General features: G+C 38.5%; 1 protein-coding gene across 3 annotated transcripts in view; it reads right to left on the minus strand.

Annotated features, from left to right (window-relative positions):
- gpm6a (glycoprotein M6A) overlaps positions 1-21,825 on the minus strand; it is a 274,778-nt gene that overhangs the window by 92,144 nt on the left and 160,809 nt on the right. Inside the window, exon 2 of one of the 3 annotated variants that reach the window (XM_062981386.1) lies at positions 14,846-14,917. The exons of the other annotated variants lie outside the window; for them this stretch is intronic. Coding sequence (XP_062837456.1) covers positions 14,846-14,917 — 72 coding nt within the window. The remainder of the gene's footprint in view (positions 1-14,845; positions 14,918-21,825) is intronic. 3 annotated transcript variants of the gene reach the window in all.

Here is a 21,825-nt window from a genome sequence, read left to right on the forward strand (position 1 = left end):
ATCTGCAGCTCATTGGCAGATAGGAAAGTGAAAAGGAAAACGTTTCTGGAAATGCCTTTAATTTATGCAAGCCAATTTTTCATTTAAGTAGTGAAGATGTTTTATTCTATTCACTGCCCATCAAACTTTGGAAACTGTTTTAAACATATGTAACTGTATTGTTCCATTATATCAGTTAGGAGTCACAGTTCTCAGGAATGTGGTCCAAAGTCTCAAAAATTAGATCCCCTTTTCTCATCCTCGTGGTGATAGAGAGTAATCTCAGTGTGAGAATGCTTCCTTGAAAAGTGTACAAGTATACATTTTCCTCATTTGTTAGACTTGGTATTTGTTATTTGGCACACATTGTGCAACTGCTGGATGTATTATACTTGATGACATCACCAGGATCTGTTCCTTATACCATCACCCTTTATAATATCACCAATGACTTCACAGTGAATTATCCCTAAACTCCAGATTTGGACACTGAAATCTCAGGTCCCTCAATACTAGGGTCAGGACATAATAACCCCAGTTTCAAGAGAAAATTCAACATTCAGATAGTTTCAACATTCTCTCTCTCTCTCTCTCTCTCTCTCTATATATATATATATATATATATATATATAGAGAGAGAGAGAGAGAGAGAGAGAGAGAGAGAGAGGATAGATTTTGGGGAGGGGGGGGGGTCTTAAAATAAGTATTTAATCATGCTTAGTCCCATCATTCCCACCCACCCACCCTGCCCTTAACACTGTAGGAAAGGGCATGTAAATATCCTAAGAGAAATAACAGTCAGACAAAACTAGAAATTTGTCTGAACCCAAATCCAACTGTAAGCCTCAGACAAAGTAATTCCACTGAATCAAATCATCTTGGTAAATCAACACATACATTAATTCTTTTCATTCAATGGATTTACTCTAATTGGGAGTAACAGTTGGATTTAGCCCAATATTTAGGCTGGCCAAGTTAGGCTAAAATTGTTAAACCAAATATAGGGCAACAAATTAAAAGAAATCTTCAGAAGCTGATTGAAATAGCACAATTTGGCTACTGAAAAGGGTTATACAAATTTCTGAATTATCAGATTTTAGTTTAAAAATCAGTCTTTGGCACAGTAATGCACATCAGATAATTTCAGCTAATGAGTTCCATACTAGACAGTTGAATATGTAAGCTGAAATAAATGGAACAACTTGTTCCTCTGTCAGTATTCCACATTACGATCAACCATATTTCTGAGATGTTCTTCCTTTGTTGTCCTCTATCTTTAATTTTTTTTTGCAAGAGAGCCTCACAGTCTTTTTTTAACAAACAGATGGCATCCCCTACTCAGTATGTACAGCAAATCCACCTGCTGCTCTGCCCATAGTCACCACTGAGCTGCTATGATGCCTTCTTCTGTTTGTGTTTGATTGCAAAATAAAATCACAATATTTCAAAAGCACCACAATGCTGAAACAGAAATTGGCCAGATTTTAGGTGCCATGGAAATATATTTTACTATTATCAGTTATAATGTCTTTAACAATATTCACCATACTCTAGTGATTTTTAAAATATCACTGTCCGAAATACCAAAAAATGTTCATGAGTCCTAAGGCTGCCCAATTCACACGTCAAGGGATTTTTCGTTTTCACCTTGCAGGCAGTCCATTAAAGCTTAGCCATTTTTAATCAAAGGATTTCATAGACCATAGAGCAGAACAGTGACTCACCTTCCATGTTTCTAACACAAGCTTCTATCTTCCTTTTGGAGTATATTGGTCAGCTTTCAGGCTGCACATTAAGTTTACAATTAGGAGTATCCATAAAACAATAAAATTTGATGAATGATTAGCAAATGCCATTAACTTATTAGCACATTTAAATCCTGCATCATGTGTATACCATGCTGATCATGTCATCTTTAAATTAAAACACAGTTCAAATGTTGAGACAATCCTAATTAATTCCAATAGTTTGGAGATTTGTTTCCCCCCAGGAAATGTCCCAGATTTTCAATAAGCAATTTCACCATGAAGAGCCAAGACAATGGTGTTCCTGGAAGACAGGATAATCTTTTTGAGCAAATTGCCTCTACTATGAAGTAAACTATGTTTTTAGTAATTACTGTACACAATACACATTGAGAACAAAAACAAATTCCTCTAAGTCTCTAGAGATTTCTCACATCAAGACCAACTTAAACCAACCACACAGGCCTTCAATATCAAATATAAGGCAAAAGCCAGAGTCCTACCTCCAACAGAGCTAATCTGACATCTCCCAGAATCTACAAGTAGATCTTATACACTTTGTTCGCTAGCATCTAGTATACATTGTCAGGATTTTTTCCCTATAACTCCAAATCCCCCAAAGCAATGTTTCATGCTGTGGGAATATTGTCTCTGAACAATATATTGTTGTTGTTTTAGAATTGCTTGCCTTGGGCAAGACATACATTCTTAGCCTCAGAAAGCCCCATGATAGGCTCACCTTAGTCAGAAATGGCTTGAAGGCACATTACAACCACAAACCATAGCTTAGAATAGTTCAGATTTTCATGAACTTGCCTACCCCCTTTTAAAGCTATTTAAATCACCACCCATCAACCCATCCTAAGAATTCCGTAAATTAAATAGTGCACAGTGTCATAACGGAGCTAGCAAGTTAAAACAATATGTCACAGTTAATAAAATTCACTCTCTGTGCTTCATTTGATTTCAGTGTGATCATTATGTACCTAAGCTGGTTATGTGATGACATCATTAGAAGATGAGTTATTTTTAGTAAAGCACCAAAACAGCATGCAGAAAAACTAGAAATGGAGCAGGAAAATTTGCCATTTTGAAAGTTCTTTTTGGAAATTAACTCTACAAATCAGGCATAATGGTAACAAGTTGACTTTCATATCACCACCATATTTGTGGCACATCAGTCTCCACTCCCTGACCCTTACCTAAATTTTCAACTATAGTAATACCATTGCCTCACTGAAATACTGGTAACTATACTAGGTCTGACACGAAAAACTTCAAGATAATTGATAATGGCACCACTAGAGTTGATGTCACCCAGTGTAGTAATTTATGGTGTCACCCCCATGGGAGGATAAATTCAATTCAGAACAACTCTCTTGTTCAGGGTCACAGCCACTGTGGGCAAAATGACTGTCTTTGGCAGTGATGCCTGGGAGTGGGTGTTAAAGGTGCGCCACTGATGCAACAACAGCATTCTTCAGAAAAAAAAGAGGAGGGGGATCAGTCACTTGTCAGAATGATAGGAGGGAGGATGAGAGTTTTCAAAGGGTCAACACCCTTCTCTTAACCTTCCCCAGTAATTTGGCATCTGCCAAAGGGCAAAGGAAGAAAGATATCACCCTGAAAGTCAACTGAGCTACTTATTAAGAGTTTAGGGAACATCACAGCCCACAGTTATGGGAGGAAGCATGCACAACTTTGAGGATCACTGAAAACCTACCTGTGGGAGAGAAACAACACCAGGGATTTATTACCTACAGGGGGATGATGATGATGATGATGATGATGATGATGATGATTATTCTCTCATGAAACATTGCATATACAATAGGGAATTGACCCCTCTAATGATGTCACTCAGTGTAGTATAAAATCTTCACACCCTTCTATCACCTCATCACATGCGCAGCCAGAATCAGGCTGTCTTGCCATGTCCCAGCGGTGCCAGTGTAGGAGGCATGGCAACCTGTCACCCAGCACCACACTCAGTTGTGGCTTTCCCCCTGCCTCATCACATGGGGAGAATCCTGTTTTTGGCAGATCAACCCATCTTTCCTTATGGAAAGATGGTGAGTCTGCTGTTGTTTGCTGCTGTTATTTTTTGGCAGCAGTTCGGCTGCAGAGCCACCCCAGAAGAAGCTATCTTGGGTGTGATGGGAGCCATGAGATTTTATGACTTACCTCTAAAAAACCCCATCAATGTTGACAAAAAGGTAAGTGTGATAATTGAGAAGCTAACATCAGTGGGAAGTGGGACTTTTTTACAATGTCCCTGAAAGCCCATTTCTCACTCTTTCATATTCTTCATATCGAACATCTCCCCAGCAGATAGAAAGTCATTATGTATAGCACTCCATGAAAAAACCTCCCATCTTTTTATATTTTTATGACTTTATGTTATCACCTTATATGATTATTTTCCATGAGGCTATGCATTTTTTATTTATGACTTGAGGAGGCTTGTATGAGTGTGATGCGAGGATGAGTGTTTTCAAGTGTTGTGTTGATTCTACTAGTTGCTTCACTCAGTCATTTAATTCCTTCAATAGTTAGAATCTCTCATTTTATAAGAATAAAATTTTGAATCATCTTTCAACTGTGAATTTCTAAAGAGGAAATGTAACAATATGCAATCCTATGGCTACCCATTCAGCACACATCATTCAGTGTTTACTCTGAATTATTTCTATCTGTGCTCACTGGAATGAACTCAGTCACACTCTCTCTCTCTCTCTCTCTCTCTCTCTCTCTCTCTCTCTCTCTCTCTCTCTCTCTCTCTCTCTCTCTGCCTTTTCAGCTCGCAAGTAGGGATGCAAAAGTATGAGATATATAACCAAAAACTAGGATTCCACAATCTCAGGGCCTGGCCCCTCTTCTCTGGTTATCAAGATAATGGGGACGAATCTCAGAACAAGGACACTGTCTTGAAAGACAAAGAGACATACACATATACACTTTAGTCTGAATCATGTTGATAGTCCTAACCAGGATAGATCCCTTGAGACAATGAAATTTATTTATATTATGTCATTACTTAACAATTGATGCAGTGGATATATCTGGGCAACCCCAGGTCTCATATTACAGCCCTAAAATCTCAGGACATGGGCTGCTCCTGGCCTGACAACCCATCGCGTACGATGACTAGTATTTGGGAGTGATCGTTTTCTCCCTGAATATGTGAGCCGTGAATCTTGACTATCTGTTGGAATATTTAAGATGTACCAACACTGAATATATCTAAATAAGCCAAATACATAGCACCAGAAGCCCTCCTGCAAACACATTCCAATGGGAAGCAAATCCAGGGAAGTTCTTTTTCTAAAATTTCTCTTTCTCTTCAAAGATGAAAGATACATGAAACAAGAAAAGCTTAAATCCTCATTCCACAACTACTAAATAAAATTCTTTCTTAAGAGGCATTTCATGTAATGTCTCTGAATACAGCACAGGGTGTCCCCTGTATGCCCTGTTAATACTACAATATGATTAAACAAATATCTAAAGACATCTTTGTATCCACAGGATAAAAAGCTTGGAAGAGAGTTTCCTACTATCAGGAAAAGAGAACACTTGGTAAGGTACAACCCTCCGGCAAGCTTGAAGAATTGTGACAGCGAAATAAAATGAATGACAGCAGCAGCTATTTGCTACTGCTATTAGGCACAACATACTGGGATGCACTGCACATGAGGTCACTGAAATTTAGGGTAAAAAATGGCTTTGTGTTATGTTTAACATACACCTGCATCATTTTTAATTAAAACAAAAAAAGTTTTCTCCCCAGCTAGCTACTAGCAAATAAAGTCTTCACACAATGATATCCTCAGATTAGTTATTGGTCTTCGAAACAATGATTGATCACTGAAAGATAAATTCACTGTGTAATTTGATTGAGGATATCACTATAAAACAATAACTAAACATACAATTGACTTCTTCATCTTTAAGGTATTGCAAAACCTGTTGCTGGTTTTGTTACTATAAATTAATATGTTTAAACTGATTACCATCAAATGTTTTAAATATGAGCTTTAAAACATGCTGTTGAGTTTATAGTTTGGCTACATATTACACTGGAAAAAATAAATCCTTAGTTAAAATCAGACAGAGAAGCAAGCCAGATAGAAGAATTGGTTGTAATCTAAGAATGGATGTTTAGCATTTTCCACAGATTTAGCCCTTCCTGTCACAGAAAATGATTTCCAACTTTAGAAGGTAAGGCTTTACTACAAATTAATAGCAGCCATTTTACAGAGAAATGTTAGATCGAGAAACAAGCATTGAGAAAGGGTAAAACACTTCCTTATCTATTATTACAGTTCCAGTAGATCCTATGTAATATAGTGGCTTGAGCAATGACTACAACTCTGAAGACCAGGGCAACCTTTCTGCTCACCTATGGAATCTCACTAGGTGACCTTAGGCAAGTCACACTCTCAAAACCTGAGTCAGAGGCAAGACAATGTCAAACCTACTTTGACCAAATATTGCTAATAAAACCCCTGGATAGGTTTGCCGCAGGGTTACCGTAACTCAAAAAAGACATGAAGGGTTTTGAGAAACTGCAAGTTGCTTCTGTTATGAGAGAATTGGCTGTCTGCAAGGATATTGCCCAGGGGACGTCCAGATGTTTTTGATCTTTTACCATCCTTGTGGGAGGCTTCTGTCATGTTCCTGCATGGAGCTCATCCACACTCCCCCCGGGCTGGATTTGAACCGGCAACTTTCAGGTCAGCAACCCAACCGTAAAGTCATCAGTCCTGCCAACACAAGGGTTTAACCCACTCTGCCACTGGGGACTTGAAGGTGCACGCCACCAACAGCAACAACAGCTCCAGGACCTATTGGCTCCCAAGAAATCATTTTTCCTTTGTAAAGCATGCTTTGGGCGCCATACAACAGGGCTGGGCTCCAGATGGTGTTGGACTACTTCAGCATAGCCTATAGAGAGGAGTCAGGGGTGCTGCAGTCCAGCAATACTTGGAGAGCTACAAATTCCCCATACCTAACTTTTGGAATTAAACCATAACTTCCATTCAGTTTGCTTCCAAATTAATAGACCTTTTTAAAGTCTGTTTTATATGCTGAATAACATTTTGCTGCATGGGTTGTATTAATTTGCTGTTTGATTTATTATTATTCATATACATGATAACAGTACATCCCCATTTAGTTACAGGCACTATATTATATTTTGGAATAGAAAGACAGGTCCCTATGCATAGCAAGAGTATTCATTCAGCAATTTAAAGTTGTCTTATAAACCATGAAGGGATAAAGATTTGGGAGTCATTTGTCTTAAAATGCCATGTAATGTTATGAAAAAATCATGCAGAGTGAGTTAAGAAAGAATAGGCTACATTACCCCTTTATATGGATTTCTAAATTAACAAACCATTACATTACAAAGGATGAAAGCACACACTATATAAAGAATATCAAAAGGCATGTTTTTTAAAGCTTTCATCTTCCAGGTATTTTGAGCAGGGAATACATTTGCTTGAACTGTGTACATATCACAGTGCTTTTGAAAACATTAATCTTTTTGTGTTAACACTTCAGCTGTAATCTGTGCATAAACCAACTGTTATCTTATACAACCACAATACCCACTTCTTTTGTTGAGAAGATGGTGTATTTTGCAGAACTAGGAACAGATTTTCTTAATCTGTGGTTCTTCCCCCCGCATGTCTCCCAAACATCTGGAAGGAGGAATGTTTTCCACAAGCTAAGAACTGCATCCTGTTCCTTCCATTGTGTCTTGAGAAAGAAGTATCACAAACATGCTGTTCTACATAGCAGCCCTTAAGGTAGCTTCAAGTGAAAAACCTCATGCCTGTCTATAGGCCCTTCCACACAGCCATATAACCCAGAATATCAAGGCAGAAAATCCCACAATATCTGCTTTGAACTGGGTTGTCTGAGTCCACACTGCCATATATTCCAGTTCAAAGCAGAAAATGTTGGATTTTATTCAGCTTTGTGAAAGGTTCCTAAGAGTGCATCTCCACAGTATATAATATATAATACATCATAATATATTTATTACCCACCTCTCTTTGCAGCTTGAGGTGAGGTACAACATAGTTGAAACAGCGAAGTAAAATAAAGCATTATTAAAATACATATACACACAGATAAAATGCAGGTTAAAATTTACTGATAAAATGCAGGTTGAAATCCATAAGTTAAAATTGACTGGGTAGGCCTGCTAGAAGAGATAGGTCTTCAATTGTTCCTTAAATTCTTACAGCTCATTTAGCTGTCGAAGCTCTTCCAGCAGGTCATTTCACAGTCTTGGGGTGGCCGATAAAAAGGTCCTCTGGGTGACAGTCAACAGTCGAGTTCTGGAGTAGCCACCCCGCAGAGGACCTAAGTGTGAGGTGGATTGTACAGGAGAAAGTGATCCTGTAGGTAACCAGACCCCAAACCATGTAGGGCTTTAAACGTCAAAACCAATACTTTGTACTTTGCCCATAAACTAATTGGCAATCAGTTGAGTGACTTCAGTATGCATGTAATATGTTCACTCCTGGATGTTGCTGTAAGTAGTCTGGCTGCCATGTTTTGAACTAAGTTTCAAAACTTGGTAGAGAGGTAGTTCAGTGTAAATCACATTGCAAAGACCCAACCTTGAGGTTACCAGCACTACCATGTTTAGGTCCTCTAATCCTAGGAAGGGGAACAGCTGGTGTATCAGCCCAAGTTAGTATCTGTCCTGACCATCACATCTACCTGAGCTGACACTTAGAGGGATGGATCCAGGAGCACTCCCAAGCTGTGAACACAGTCTTTCAGAGGGAGTGTAAACCTATCCAGTAAAATTAATGCAAGTCTTATGGAATCCTGAGATTTGTAGTTTGGAGAGGTACAGACATCCATAGACAGAGAAGACTAAAAACTTTGTAAAGCTACAACTCCCGTGATTCCATGACATTGAGCCGTGGCACTTAAGGTGGTATCAAATTGCATTATATAGATCCCCTCCTTGTTGCTAGTTGCCCTGCTCTGGTATCACAGACACAACTGCAGCAGCAAAGTGTTGTGGCCAGCAGGGAGCAGGGGCAGCAACACAAGGAAAAGCCATTCCCCTTCCCTGAGTTGAATATGATGATAGTATGGTGTCCACCTGGACATGGGATCAGGCTGCATTAGATCCAATCCAGCTATGTAGACTGCCACTGCTACTCTCTGTCAGTCACCGCAATCTGTGAAAATGCCTGGCTACTATGGATTAAGGCAAGAAAACCCAGAATACTTACCAAAAATTGGAGTACGATGTGCAGGCAGCCAGCTCTGAGTTTGCAATGAGCCTAATTTTTCTTGTTCATGTTGACTTCCCCTAATTTTTTCTCTTTCATAGCTTTGGTATATATATCCAAAGGAGAGCCATGCACTGCTTACACAATTGTAATCATACATTACAAATGTGAGAAAGCAGAAGTGGGATCCCAACGGAATATTACACGACAACAATAAACATCCTGCACTGTCTTCTAGCATAACTGTGGACAAATTGTTAAAAATCAAATCGGTCAGAGAATTGAAAAGACATAGCTAACTTTATAATAAGTCCATACATTTCCAAATAATTCTGCCAGAAAGGTACTCCTCTCTATCAGGAACGATCTGTTAGAACTGACTCAGATTGCACTATAATGAAATAGAAGGGATTATTTTGTCATCAGATGATATTAAACAAGGGCTACCAAAATGTGAAGCAGATCAATCATCATGAAAGTGATCGTCAAAGATAAATCAAACAACAACAGTCAGTACAACATACTGTCAATCAACATGCAGCCAAATCAATCTAAACAATACATGGTCAGTGCATCCAGCGATTTACAGCAAACTAAAGCAGATCAAAAATATAGATGCCAAAGTGCAGTAAAAAGAAATCAATAAGCTGAATAGGGAAATATATATGTCAAGTAAATTTTGACAATTGTCATGACAGAAAAAATGGTGTTTCATTGGGTACTCTGTGCACAAGACTCAGAAAATGAAATACTAGTTCTGCAGCTCACTCTTATGCCTAAAATCCAAGCACTAGACTTGTACATGGATCTATATCTGAGGATAACATTAGTAGGATGGTACTGGATTGTCAGCCAACATGGGTTTTGTTGTTGCTGCACTAATTCTTCCCAAACCATAATTAATCATGTGAGAACTGTAATCTGTGGAAAAAGCTTTAAGACACAAAGAAGCATCTTGTGTGTCTTCAGGGCATTTTCTCTAACTCTCCAGGCTAGCAAAAATATATACTCTATGCATAATGAAGGCACCAGGAAACTTTTCTATTTTTCAAGTAGGTTATCATTTTTGCTGGTAGAGAAGCTGCGCATGTTGCTGAAGTTATCCTGGCCATGGATCCTGTTGACACTTTCCAGCCTGAGACTGGGTCCATGCATTTTTATTTTTAATAACGCACAAACTTAAAGATATACACTATTCTCGATGAATGTGGTAGTTAACCCAACACATTTTATGAAATGAAACAAATGAGCATCCCTACAAGCAATGAAGTGAGTAATCATATTGAACACGCTAATGAATAGCTGGCTGGGTTTGGGAGCAATACTGGGACTTCTGTACCCTCCAGCTCTAGAGATAAATTAAATTGAAACATGAACCATGATAGAAAGAAGAAGGAAGAGCAATGCATAGATCTTTATTAGGTCCTACCATCAAAAGAGCCATAAAGTTGCCTTTAGGGCATCCTACTGAATGAACCATTGCATATCTGATATTGCCAAGAACATGACATACGATGTGAGGAATCAAGGACTCATTTCAACTAGTCAACAGGATTTTTAAAGAACTTTTTCTGAGAGCAGTCTAACTTGCTATGTATATTTTTTGATAATGAAATCAGTAATACCATATGCCTAAATCCTTGGGTGACGTCAAACATATCTCAGCACTGGGGTGGGGGGAGGGGGCAATAGCTGTGTCATATTCTTTAAATCCACTTCTATAAACCAATAAGCCTTAGACAGGAGGTTTATTCTAGTCATTTTATTATCTGAGGTGATGTTTTCCATGAAAGACTGTCACTTATACATTGATGATAAGGATGATAAGGATAGCTAAATTGGTCCTTGAGGTTTTCATAATCAAGGTTCATCATATATATATATATATATATATATATATATATATATATATAAACAGGATACTGTTGTCATTGCAAATAGCTGTAAAGTCATGACCTCCATGATTCTCAAAGTGTGAAGCTTCCTCTAGCTACCTAGAACCAGAATATTGATTGGGAAATCATGTTTTTCCTAGTCCCTGAATTCACCTGTAACCATTATCTGTCACTGTGCTGTCTGCTGGATTCTGGGGGTTTAATCCCAATTTTCCAAGGTCTGGCTAACACCACTTCTGATTTTATCCAATAACAAATAAGTAATATGTCATATTTGAGACGGGGCTGGCAAGAAACTATTCACATAATTCCCCCTCTACCATTGTTTTAGTACCTTCCCTGTAAAGAAATGTTGAATCTAGAAAATATGAATCCTTCTGGAAATGCAATTTTCCTGCATCGGAGTGTAGCGACAGGGAGGGCTGAGAGCTCGGTTTGTTGTCCTCTGCAGGGAGATGCCAGTATTAACTGTCTTGGCACCACATGCCAGGACACAGGGGAAAGGGCAGTGGACTACTTAGGCAACTCCACCCAAAGTTCCACCTCTATGTATTTTGATGATCCACCCTCCTGTCTCCTTGTATGTGTAAGTCTACTAGTCACTTTAGGACAGGGTAGGAATGTTGATCCCTATTTAAGGGAGGGTTTAACCTACCCTACACTGGCAGGAAGGGGATGGAAATTGGTCTGTGTTATACCTACTGCCCCAGATGCTCCCACATCAGTTTGCTCACTTCCAAGAAACAATTTAAATATGTAACAATAAAATTGCTGTACTTTCATCTAATATTTGTGTCTGGCCTCTTTATTCCTCTGATCAAACAAAAAAAAATCCGTAATGGTAAGAAGCCACCAACTAGAATATCAGTTCAAATAAAAGCTTCTGGTTGCTTGTGTCCTTTATAGATCCTAGTGATTTAAACAGAATTATATCAGCCAAAATTCTATTCAATGTTGAGAGAGTGTAAAGTTCTGCTAGCATACTTCTCTTGAGTTTCACCTTCTGCCCAAGATACAACCTCACTTTGAGGCACTAAAGCACACTCCATGGTCAAACAATGGTTGGGTTGAACATCATGAAAAGTAACACCTTTTCCTTTTCTTTGCCTGTAATATAGTATCAGGATAATCCCTGGAGCATCATACATATAAAATAAATAATAAAATAAAACTTTATTTATACCCCGCCACCATCTCCCCAATGGGGACTCGGGGCGGCTTACATGGGGCCATGCCCAAGACAATACAATAAACCATAACATAATACAATTAAATAATACATTACATAAAATAAACAGTACAACATAAGATCAAAACAGCAATATAACACGAGCGGGCCGCATGAATACTACATACATATGCACAGGGAGACGTCTTCTACAGCCATCAATATATATGCACACTAGCGTCACCTAGAGGATCATTTTCTCCCATACAATCTGCCCCTTAGGATCCTGAGGTCCTCTGGGGGATGCTCATCTCAACCAGCCAGGACCCGACTACCGTGTTTCCCCGAAAATAAGACAGTGTCTTATATTAATTTTTGCTCCCAAAGATGTGCTAGGTCTTATTTTCAGGGGATGTCTTATTTTTCCATGAACAAGAATTCACATTTATTGTTGAACAAAAAAATGAACATTTATTATATACTGTACAGTAGTTGTCATCACAAACCAGCATAACCAGACAAACTGTGAATCCTATCAAGAATTACTTGTTACTACCATTATTTCCATGTACAACTGGTATGTACATTTACCAATCCTGCATGCTCTGGTGTTCTCTTTGGCGGGCATGCTTCCAAACAAAAACTGCTAGGTCTTACTTTCGGGGGAGGCCTTATATTTAGCAATTCAGCAAAACTTCTACTAGGTCTTATTTTTCGGGGATGTCTTATTTTTGGGGAAACAGGGTAGCAGCCATCAGCAAAAAGACCTTTTCATTGGCCGCCCCAAGACTATGGAATGATCTGCCAGAAGAGCTCTGACAGCTAAATCAGCTGTCAGAATTTAAGACGCAAAGACCCATAGCTTCTAGCAGGTCCACCCAATCAACTTAGAGTTTTGGATTTGCATTCTATTGCCTTAGTATTTTGATCTTCGTACCATGTGTTTTGGTGTATGTATTTTATAGTGGTAGTGCTCTGATATATATATATTCTGTTGTATGTATTTTATGTTGACATGTTTTGACTGTGTTATATCCAGCCTTGAACTGTTAGGAGATGTGGGTAACAAATATTATTATTATTATTATTATTATTATTATTATTATTATTATTGATCTGATAGCTTTCATGGGTATATCAGCCTAGTTAGGAAGCTGCTGGTGAATGCAGGAAACTAAGATATATGTTGTAGAAATACATATTAAATAGTAATTGCATCTCCCTCCTTCATTCCCTCTCTTTCTGTATTTGTCTCTGGTTACATTTTCACAAAATAGACATGGATAGAAGATCTTCAATAAAGCGGATTCTTTCTTATGTCACTGCCCTACTTTCATACTGCATCACATGCAAGCACTTAAATGTGGCTACACATAGGATTTCCATTAGACACATTAGACACTCAGAATTTAAATAGAGACCATTTCTATATTTTATCATATCTGCTGAATAAATTATTCATACCTCATTTATGAATGCTCCACTTAAAAGCACAATATAAATAAATCACTATAAGACAATGCAAGTCAAGGGGAATTCAAAGGGAGGGTTGTGGTCTTCTACATTGAGATTTTCCCATGCTTTCTTCAAAACTAATTTGACAATGCAACCTTCTTTGAAAATTGCTCTTCATTGCTGTTTGTTGGTTGTATTCAAAAGCAGCTGACAGAGAAGAAATTTTGTAAAAAGTTCAGTGCAAAAACAGACATAAATGACAATCATCTGAGGCTCCCAAATGCTTTCAAAACAGCCAGATGAAACCACTAATATACAGCAGAATCTCAAGAACTAGAGGGTGTTGCCCCTCTTTATTAAGCTTACTCATTTTATTAAGCAGACTAACAAGCCTCAGATTTAGTTGAAAGACTGGAAATGTCCTTTGAATGTTACAAGGCTTGTTTGATATGAACAGAAAATAGCCAGCAAGGAAGAGAGTTCAGGTCCATCATGATAAATGGTGATAGAAGTTGAGAACAACCCTGAAGATGGCTGTAGTGGAGTTGTCAATCTGCCTAATGCTCATAGTACTTATGGTAAGAGAGTGTTGTAGTGTAGTGTGATTTTCTCAGAGATGCAGACCTCACTCAACAAGCTGATGTTTGATACTATGTAAGCTTTGCTACCTATTTAAATTAAATTTACAAGGACTTGAAAATGTGAGCATGATCAAGGGAGCATCCATTGGTTTCCACAATGTTTACAACAAGACACAATCAACTACACTCACAAGCAAGAGTTTTGTAGGTGGGCAATTCATTCTTACACGCTGATTTTTCAGTAGGTATGTGAAAAAATATGCCTGAAAGTTATGGAAAGCTAAATAGACTTTCAGGAACATGCAAGAGGACCTTTAAAATGTCTATTATACACATGCTGTGGGCTAGTTGGCATTAATTTATCTACTAATGACAGCATACATAAATCTATTCCCAACGCCAGCTCACAAAAGTTCAGTAACACAGAGAAGGTTATAGAGAAAGAACGGCCCTAAGTCTCCCAGTGATTTTCATGGTTCAATGGAGTCTAGAATTTGGATCTCCCAAGTCCCAATCAATGACTCCATCATTATTAAACCAATGTTCATTACTCAACAATTATAAACCACAAAGATATTTATTTGGTGAAGCAGAAACTGATAATTGTTGCCTGATAAATCGTTGACTGTTTGCACACCATCCTAAATTCAATCCACATTCTTTGGTGCTGGCCAAGAAGAAAGTGTCATGAAATCCTTATGAAGTGGATGATTTCTTTAAAATGAAAAACTAAAATAACAAATGTACAGCTTACCTAAACGGTGGCAAGTGAGATGCATGTTAACCAAGCAGATTTCTTCCTCTCTCCCTGTCCTACTGCCCATATCTGAAAGGTGTAAACACCAAGTAGGCAGAAAAGAAATTAAGTATTATGTCTTATGCATTCAAATTAAATAAACATGGGAAATGCATAGCCTTAAAATGGAACAAATTCCTGACTGTGTGGAATAGTCTTCTCTTAAGAACTGAATGCAAGGCAAATTATGGAAAACAAGTGAAAAAACAGTCATAAAAATGCCAAGTAACTCAAGAACTGCTAAGCAATAGTTTCCAACCATTAGATTGGGTGCAGAAATTCACTTCAAGACTTCTCATAACCAGTTTCCTTGTGTTCTGCCAACTCCATGCCTATTTTATCTGAATGCACTATTGTGGTCAAAATAATCAAATGGGGAGTTCTGATTAATGAGTTATGGAGCCGAATCAGATTAATTCATTATCTCTACCATCATAAATAAGTCAATTTGGTATTGACTTTACATGTGTGTGTATACCCCTCCTCACTGCTTTGGCTTACCCCCCAAAATTGCAAATAATCTCTATTGTGAGCTTACACATCCTATATATCATGATTAAAATGCACCTGTGGGAAAACCTTTTTAACTATGAGACAAAGAGATGAAATTCTAGAATGAGTTAAGAGGCTGTAAATTGCAGTTAATTCAAACATTCAAATAAGTTTTATTAAAAAATCAAAGGCAAACCACTGGATCAGATAAAAAAGAGTAGGGAATGCAATAACCTTACAGATGATGTTGAACTAAAGCTCCTGTAAAGTCTTACATAGTGGACTCTGCTTAGGGCAGATGGGAGCTCCATTCCCTATCCTTGAACCCAATTTGTTCCAATTTGCTAATTTAAAATCAGATAGATCGGAACTGCTGGGGAAAACCAAGGAAAAGGCAATGGTTTCCCTTCTAATATGAATCAGTGGAAGATATTTCATAGAAATAAAGTTCTTCCCCCTCTCCCACTTTTATGTTTAACCCTCAGTCTCTGAGGAGAATCTCTGGAGATTTGGAGGCCTTTTGAGGAATGTGAAATAGAGTGGGATCAACAGTTGAGTTGGATGAGATCCACAGTGGGTAGAGAAAAATCTATCCCAATTGGGCAGACCTGTCTCTGATTTGGGAGGAGTTCATTTGGAGCAGATGTGGAGCAGATAATAGGAAAACAGCCTTCTTTCTCTCTGCCAGAGATTCTAGAATCCTCTTAGTCTGTTTTTTTTTATTTCACATGCAGCACAGTTATGCATTAATTTTGCCTCTACAACTGCAAGCACTATGAACGTTTCAGATGTAAAAATGCTAAAACTATTATTCTCATTGCATGGATGAAAACATCCCTGGGAAAGAGGTTATGTAAGACTAATTTATAATGCACAGTGTCTGATTCAGAGGCTTCTTCCATTTTCAGCAACTCCAATAAACACATGAACATTTTGTTCATTCAGTGCCTTCCCCAGAGCTTGGAAACATTGCCTTTTTTTGGATTACAACCTGCACAATCCCACAACAACATGACTACATTGAATAGGATTCAAGCAGTTCAAAAAAGATAACTTTTGCAAACAACGAAAATCTCTTGTAAATTCATAGAATAGATTTTTGCTCACACATCTAACCTAAAAAACCATCAGTTTCTTCTCTAATGTTATCAGCTCAACCTTGACTTAATAAAGCACTTTACTGATTGCAAATTGAATAGTTAGACTCATTTATTACTAATACAAAACATGTGTGTTGACAGATTCTAATCCTTCAGTCCAAAACAAGTGGAGAAAAGAAGGGGAGACAACATATAACACAGCTGCTCACAAACAAATATGGAAGCCCACTGAGTAACAACAGCACACAACAAAAGATAGAATGATCCATACAGGCATAGTGAGAGTGTGTGAAAATTGAAATTGTGCTAAATTACTTCCACAATGACATGCATCATTTTTTTAAAGACATGTTTATTTCATATTGATTTGAAATATATATACCTGGCATTCTCATTGTCCATAGCTACATTTTTCCAAGCTACACCTGCAATTTCTATACCGTAGGGATAAGACAGTTGTGAATCCAGGATTGTAGTTTATTAATCAACTGGTTGAAGTGTGTCATTATATGGGTAAAGGTCTGTTTTCTAGTGTTGCACTCTAGCCATGAGACACCTTTTCACCCAGCACCACACCAGAGCCCAGTATTCTAGCAACAGTAGTTTATTAAGAAAAGCATGTACAAAAGGGAGAAAAGGGCATTTCCAAAAAAAAACAGTAGAAAGGGCACTATAAAACAGCAGTAGTCCATATACAAAAGATCAGTAGTCCAAAATAGCAAGGTACATGAAATCAAGATCATAGGCATAACTCCATAAACATGAAAAAATGAACTTTTTCCAAAGCAAAACTCTTTCAGGAACATAGACAATCACAGGATATTAGAATCATGAGTTGGAGAGCTGAAACAGGAACTTGAATTTATGGCAACATTGTCTGCTCTGAAGACATCAAGTAAACATCACTTAATTTAAGCCCAGGTCTGACGAAGAAGCCATGAGATCATGCCTTTGACACCTGGGTTTCAAAGACTTCTCACAAAGTCTTTCTGAACACCTAATTAATCTATCCTTTACTCCCTCCATGCAGAGGCCTAATCTGATATTGCGGGAAAACCCCCCATCTGCTGGAGGCCGATTCCCAAGAGAAACAGACTTTCCCCCTGTTGCTAAGGAACAACCATTTGAATCTGTCTCACTCTGATCACACACAGATTCCTCAATGAGAAACCCATCACCCCCTCACCTTCTGAAAAATCCCCAGCATCTTGCTGCTGAGCCACAATATCAAGCTTTTTTCTTTTAATTACTAATATCACAAGGGTTGAAATATTTTCCTAAGTTTGCAAAAATATAAAGAGTAAAATCATATTACAACCCGAAAAAGAAAACAATACACAAGCCAGATTCACATGTGCTCATTTTGCTAGGTCCTTATCCCACACATATTAGTCATTCCAATTTCTGTCTATAATTACTTTCTCCTTGTTTTCTTATATACTATTACTATCTATAATAATACCAAAGAAATGAAGCACACAAAATAATGAAATAATTTTGGGGGAGGAAATACAATTAAGTGAAAAAGAATCCAGATTTTCACAGTATCAAGACAAATATTAGTGTGGTTGAATTACACCACTTCGTGTTAATGTAGAATTCAAGTCAGGTAAACTTGAGTTACTCACAGTCCATTCAGGGTTAAAGGTATAAATATAACTATCAGTATAAAGTAAATTAAATTCAAAAACAATTAAGATAAAAGATAAATAAGTAACAACACCCGAGATGGTCAAGTGAAACATTAATCATAGTGATGCTTAGATAATTATTACTTGCAGGGAAAAGAAAAAAGAATGCCTACTTATGTAAAGCAAAGGATCTCTCTGGTTTAAGACCTGCATATGTGCAGATTCCCATTATAACCTATATAATCATATTGAATTCTGCTGTTCTCTAAGACATGCAGTCATATAGGGACTACTATGTGTCTCCAGTAAAGCAAGACATTAAATTTTCATTTAATGTTAATTGAATGGACATAGGCACCAACCCAACCACATTGTGTTATGCTTTAATTAATTTGTGAGTAAGCTAATTGGATTTATAACTTCTCCAGATGGGATTTCACAGCCATGCCCAATGGAACCAATGCTCTCAAAAGTTTCAGTATTTGCAATACAAGAAACATACAAAGACCAGCATTTTATTAACCAGATAGGTACCTCATTTCTTAGGCCCATTCCACACAGCTGTATAAAATCCATATTGAACTGGATTATATGGCAGTGTGGACTCAGATAACTCAGTTCAGTGCAGATATTGTGGATTATCTGCCTTGATATTATGGGTTAGATGGCTGTGTGGAAGGGTCCTTAGAATGTCAACTGCAATTCAACTCATATGTTGCTGCTGTTTATAGAATCACAGAATCATAGAATAATAAAGTTGGAAGAGACCTCATGGGCCATTCAGTCCAACCCCCTGCCAAGAACCAGGAATTCGCATTCAAAGCACCCCCAACAGATGGCCATACCTCTGCTTAAAAGCCTCCAAAGAAGGAACCTCCACCACAGCCCGGGGTAGAGAGTTCCAATCACTCAGTCAATCGCAAAGACTTAAACCAGGGGTCCCCAAACTAAGGCCCGGGGGCCGGATGCGGCCCATCGAAGCCATTTATCCGGCCCCCATAGCACAAGGGCAGAAGGGGGTTGGACTAAATGACCCAAGGGGTCTCTTCTTCTCTTCCAACCCTCCTCCTCCTCCTCCTCCTCCTCCTCCTCCTCCTCCTCCTCCTTATTATTAATATTGAGGCTGGGTGGCCATCAGTCAGGGGTGCTTTGCTTGTGCTTTCGGTGCACAAAGGCAGAAGGGGGTTAGACTAAATGGCCCAAGGGGTCTCTTCCAACCCTCTTTTTTATTATTTTATTATTATTATTATTATTATTATTATTATTATTATTATTATTATCATTGAGGCTGGGTGGCCATCTGTCTGGGGTGCTTTGCTTGTGCTTTCAGTGCACAAAGGCAGAAGGGGATTGAACTCAATGGCTCAAAGGGTCTCTTCCAACACTCTTTGTTGTTGTTGTTGTTGTTGTTGTTGTTGTTTTGTTGTTGTTATTGCTCAGTGACCAACTATAGTCTGGCCCTCCAACGGTCCAAAGGATTGTGAACTGACCCTCTGTTTAAAAAGTTTGAGGACCCCTGACTTAAACAACCACAATATAATTACTGCAGCTAAAGATTAAAAAAAACCAATGTACACTTAGTGCAAATGCTAAATTTACATTTTTTTAAGTGAAAGATCATCTTTTTATAATGCCCATAACAAGGAGGGGAACACTATATTGTTGTGTTCATGTGTGCTCCTACACAAGACGGTAGTGCACGTACTGGTAAATTCAAGTTTGGACTTCTGCAATGTGCTTTATACTGGGCTACCTCTGTACCAAGTTTGGAAACTCCAATTAGTTCAAAATATGGCAGCCAGATAGGCTATGGGAACATCTAGGAGTGAACATATTACACCCATATTAAAGTCACTTCATTCGTTGTCAATTAATTTCCAGGCAAAGTACAAAGTATTGGTTTTGACCTTTAAAGGCCTAGATTGTACAATCTTGCAAAATCTACCCAGGACACTGAGGTCTCCTAGAGAGTATCTACTCAAACCAATCAGAACCTGACTGGTGACCATCACCCAGGGGGCTCCCAGACATCACTTAAACCTGTGCTAAAGAGGGTTTTAAAAACTCTATTCGGCATGGGTTTAAATCCACCTTCCCCCCAAAAACCTGAACTTTCCCAGTTGGGTGTCTAGATGCCATCCTGGTGACTACTGGGATGGCACCCAGCTATCCCAAACCCCCCAAAAACTATGCTAAAAACTTTTTCTAAACTTACTGGGCCACTATTACAGTGGTCCTGGGGTCCTCCTGGCACATAGAAATTATGTGCCAGGAGATGGGGGAGGGTGAAAAGGAAAATTGCTCTTTGCCTCCTCCATCTCCTAACGTACCCACAAGAAGGACTCCAGGACAACCGTAATGGCAACCCAGTAAGTTTTTTAAAGTTTTCAGGGCTTCTTTTGGGGGCTTGGGGGGAGGAGGTGGGTGCCATCTTGCACCTTTGGGCTTCAGAAAGCCAAAAGGTGCAAATGGCTGTGGGAACTCCCCCCCCCCCGGGTATTTCCAGGATTACCCAAGGGTGAATCCACACAGGTCTAATACCCCATTAGACCTGGGCCTTTCAGGACAAAGCAGAGCTTACCTGCTTTATCCCAAGTTAATTTGTCCAAACGACACCCCAAGTAAAAGCCCAATAGGCCCTGCATTTTTGGGCCAGTCTGGAAGGGTCCCCAAAGGATGTTTTAATCGGCTGACCCAAGACTGTGGAATGACCTGCCAGAAAAACTACAGCAGCTAAATCAGCTGTCAGAATTTTAGACACAAACTGTTCTGGCAGACTTCCCAGTCAATTTTAATTTGTGAATGTTATCTGTGTGTATCTTGTTATACGTATTTTATAGTGTTGTATTTTATCTCTATTTTAACTATATTGTACTCCACCTCAAGCCACAAGGAGAGGTGGGTTGTTGTTGTTGTTATTCTAGTTATGGTGACCTAAGGAAAACTTATCACAGGGCTTTTTTCACAAGATTTGTGCAAAGCGGGTTTTTCATTGTTATCCTCTAAGGCTGAAAGGAAATGGCTTCTCCACTTTGGCTTTTCATGGACAACTGGAAATTTCAATCCTGATCTTCTGAAATCCTAATCCAACATTCAAATGACTACCCCAACACTGGCTCAAAATATTATAAAAAACATTATAATCATGACTGGTTTAATACCATTGTGCTACTTCACAATTGAAAGATTCCCACCCCCACCCCCTGGACACACACACACACATACAGTTAGCAGTGTTGGAGAGACAAGATATTACCTTCATTCACATAGAATACAATCTCCATATTTTTCTCACTGATTCTATAAAGACTTCACTGATACCTTGAAAATGTGGCTGCCACACATAAAAATTGGATCTTTAATCCTGTGTATTACAGCAGCCATCTCTAAGAAGTGCACTGTGACTCTTCATTATACAACTTGATCCTCGGTCTCTGTACACCTCATGTATCCATAATTACTGAATAGCAAATATATGTGAGTGAGCTGATGATCCTTATGGGGAATATTGCATTGGCTTTTGTTCATTTTGTAGTCTCTGAACTGCATTGCACAGAATATTCAGATTTTTGTTTTGGTTCCCTCTAAAGACAGGCGCTATCAAATTATTTCAATTCAAGCGGGGGGGGGGGTGGTTTCTCTCTTTGCTTTCCCCTTAGGAAAATTCATTATTCATGGCTTGAGGGGTTTTGTGGTTGCTTTTGGTGGGTTTTAA

The sequence above is a fragment of the Anolis carolinensis genome, chromosome 5 (assembly GCF_035594765.1).
Source record: "Anolis carolinensis isolate JA03-04 chromosome 5, rAnoCar3.1.pri, whole genome shotgun sequence".
Lineage (NCBI taxonomy): Eukaryota > Metazoa > Chordata > Lepidosauria > Squamata > Dactyloidae > Anolis > Anolis carolinensis.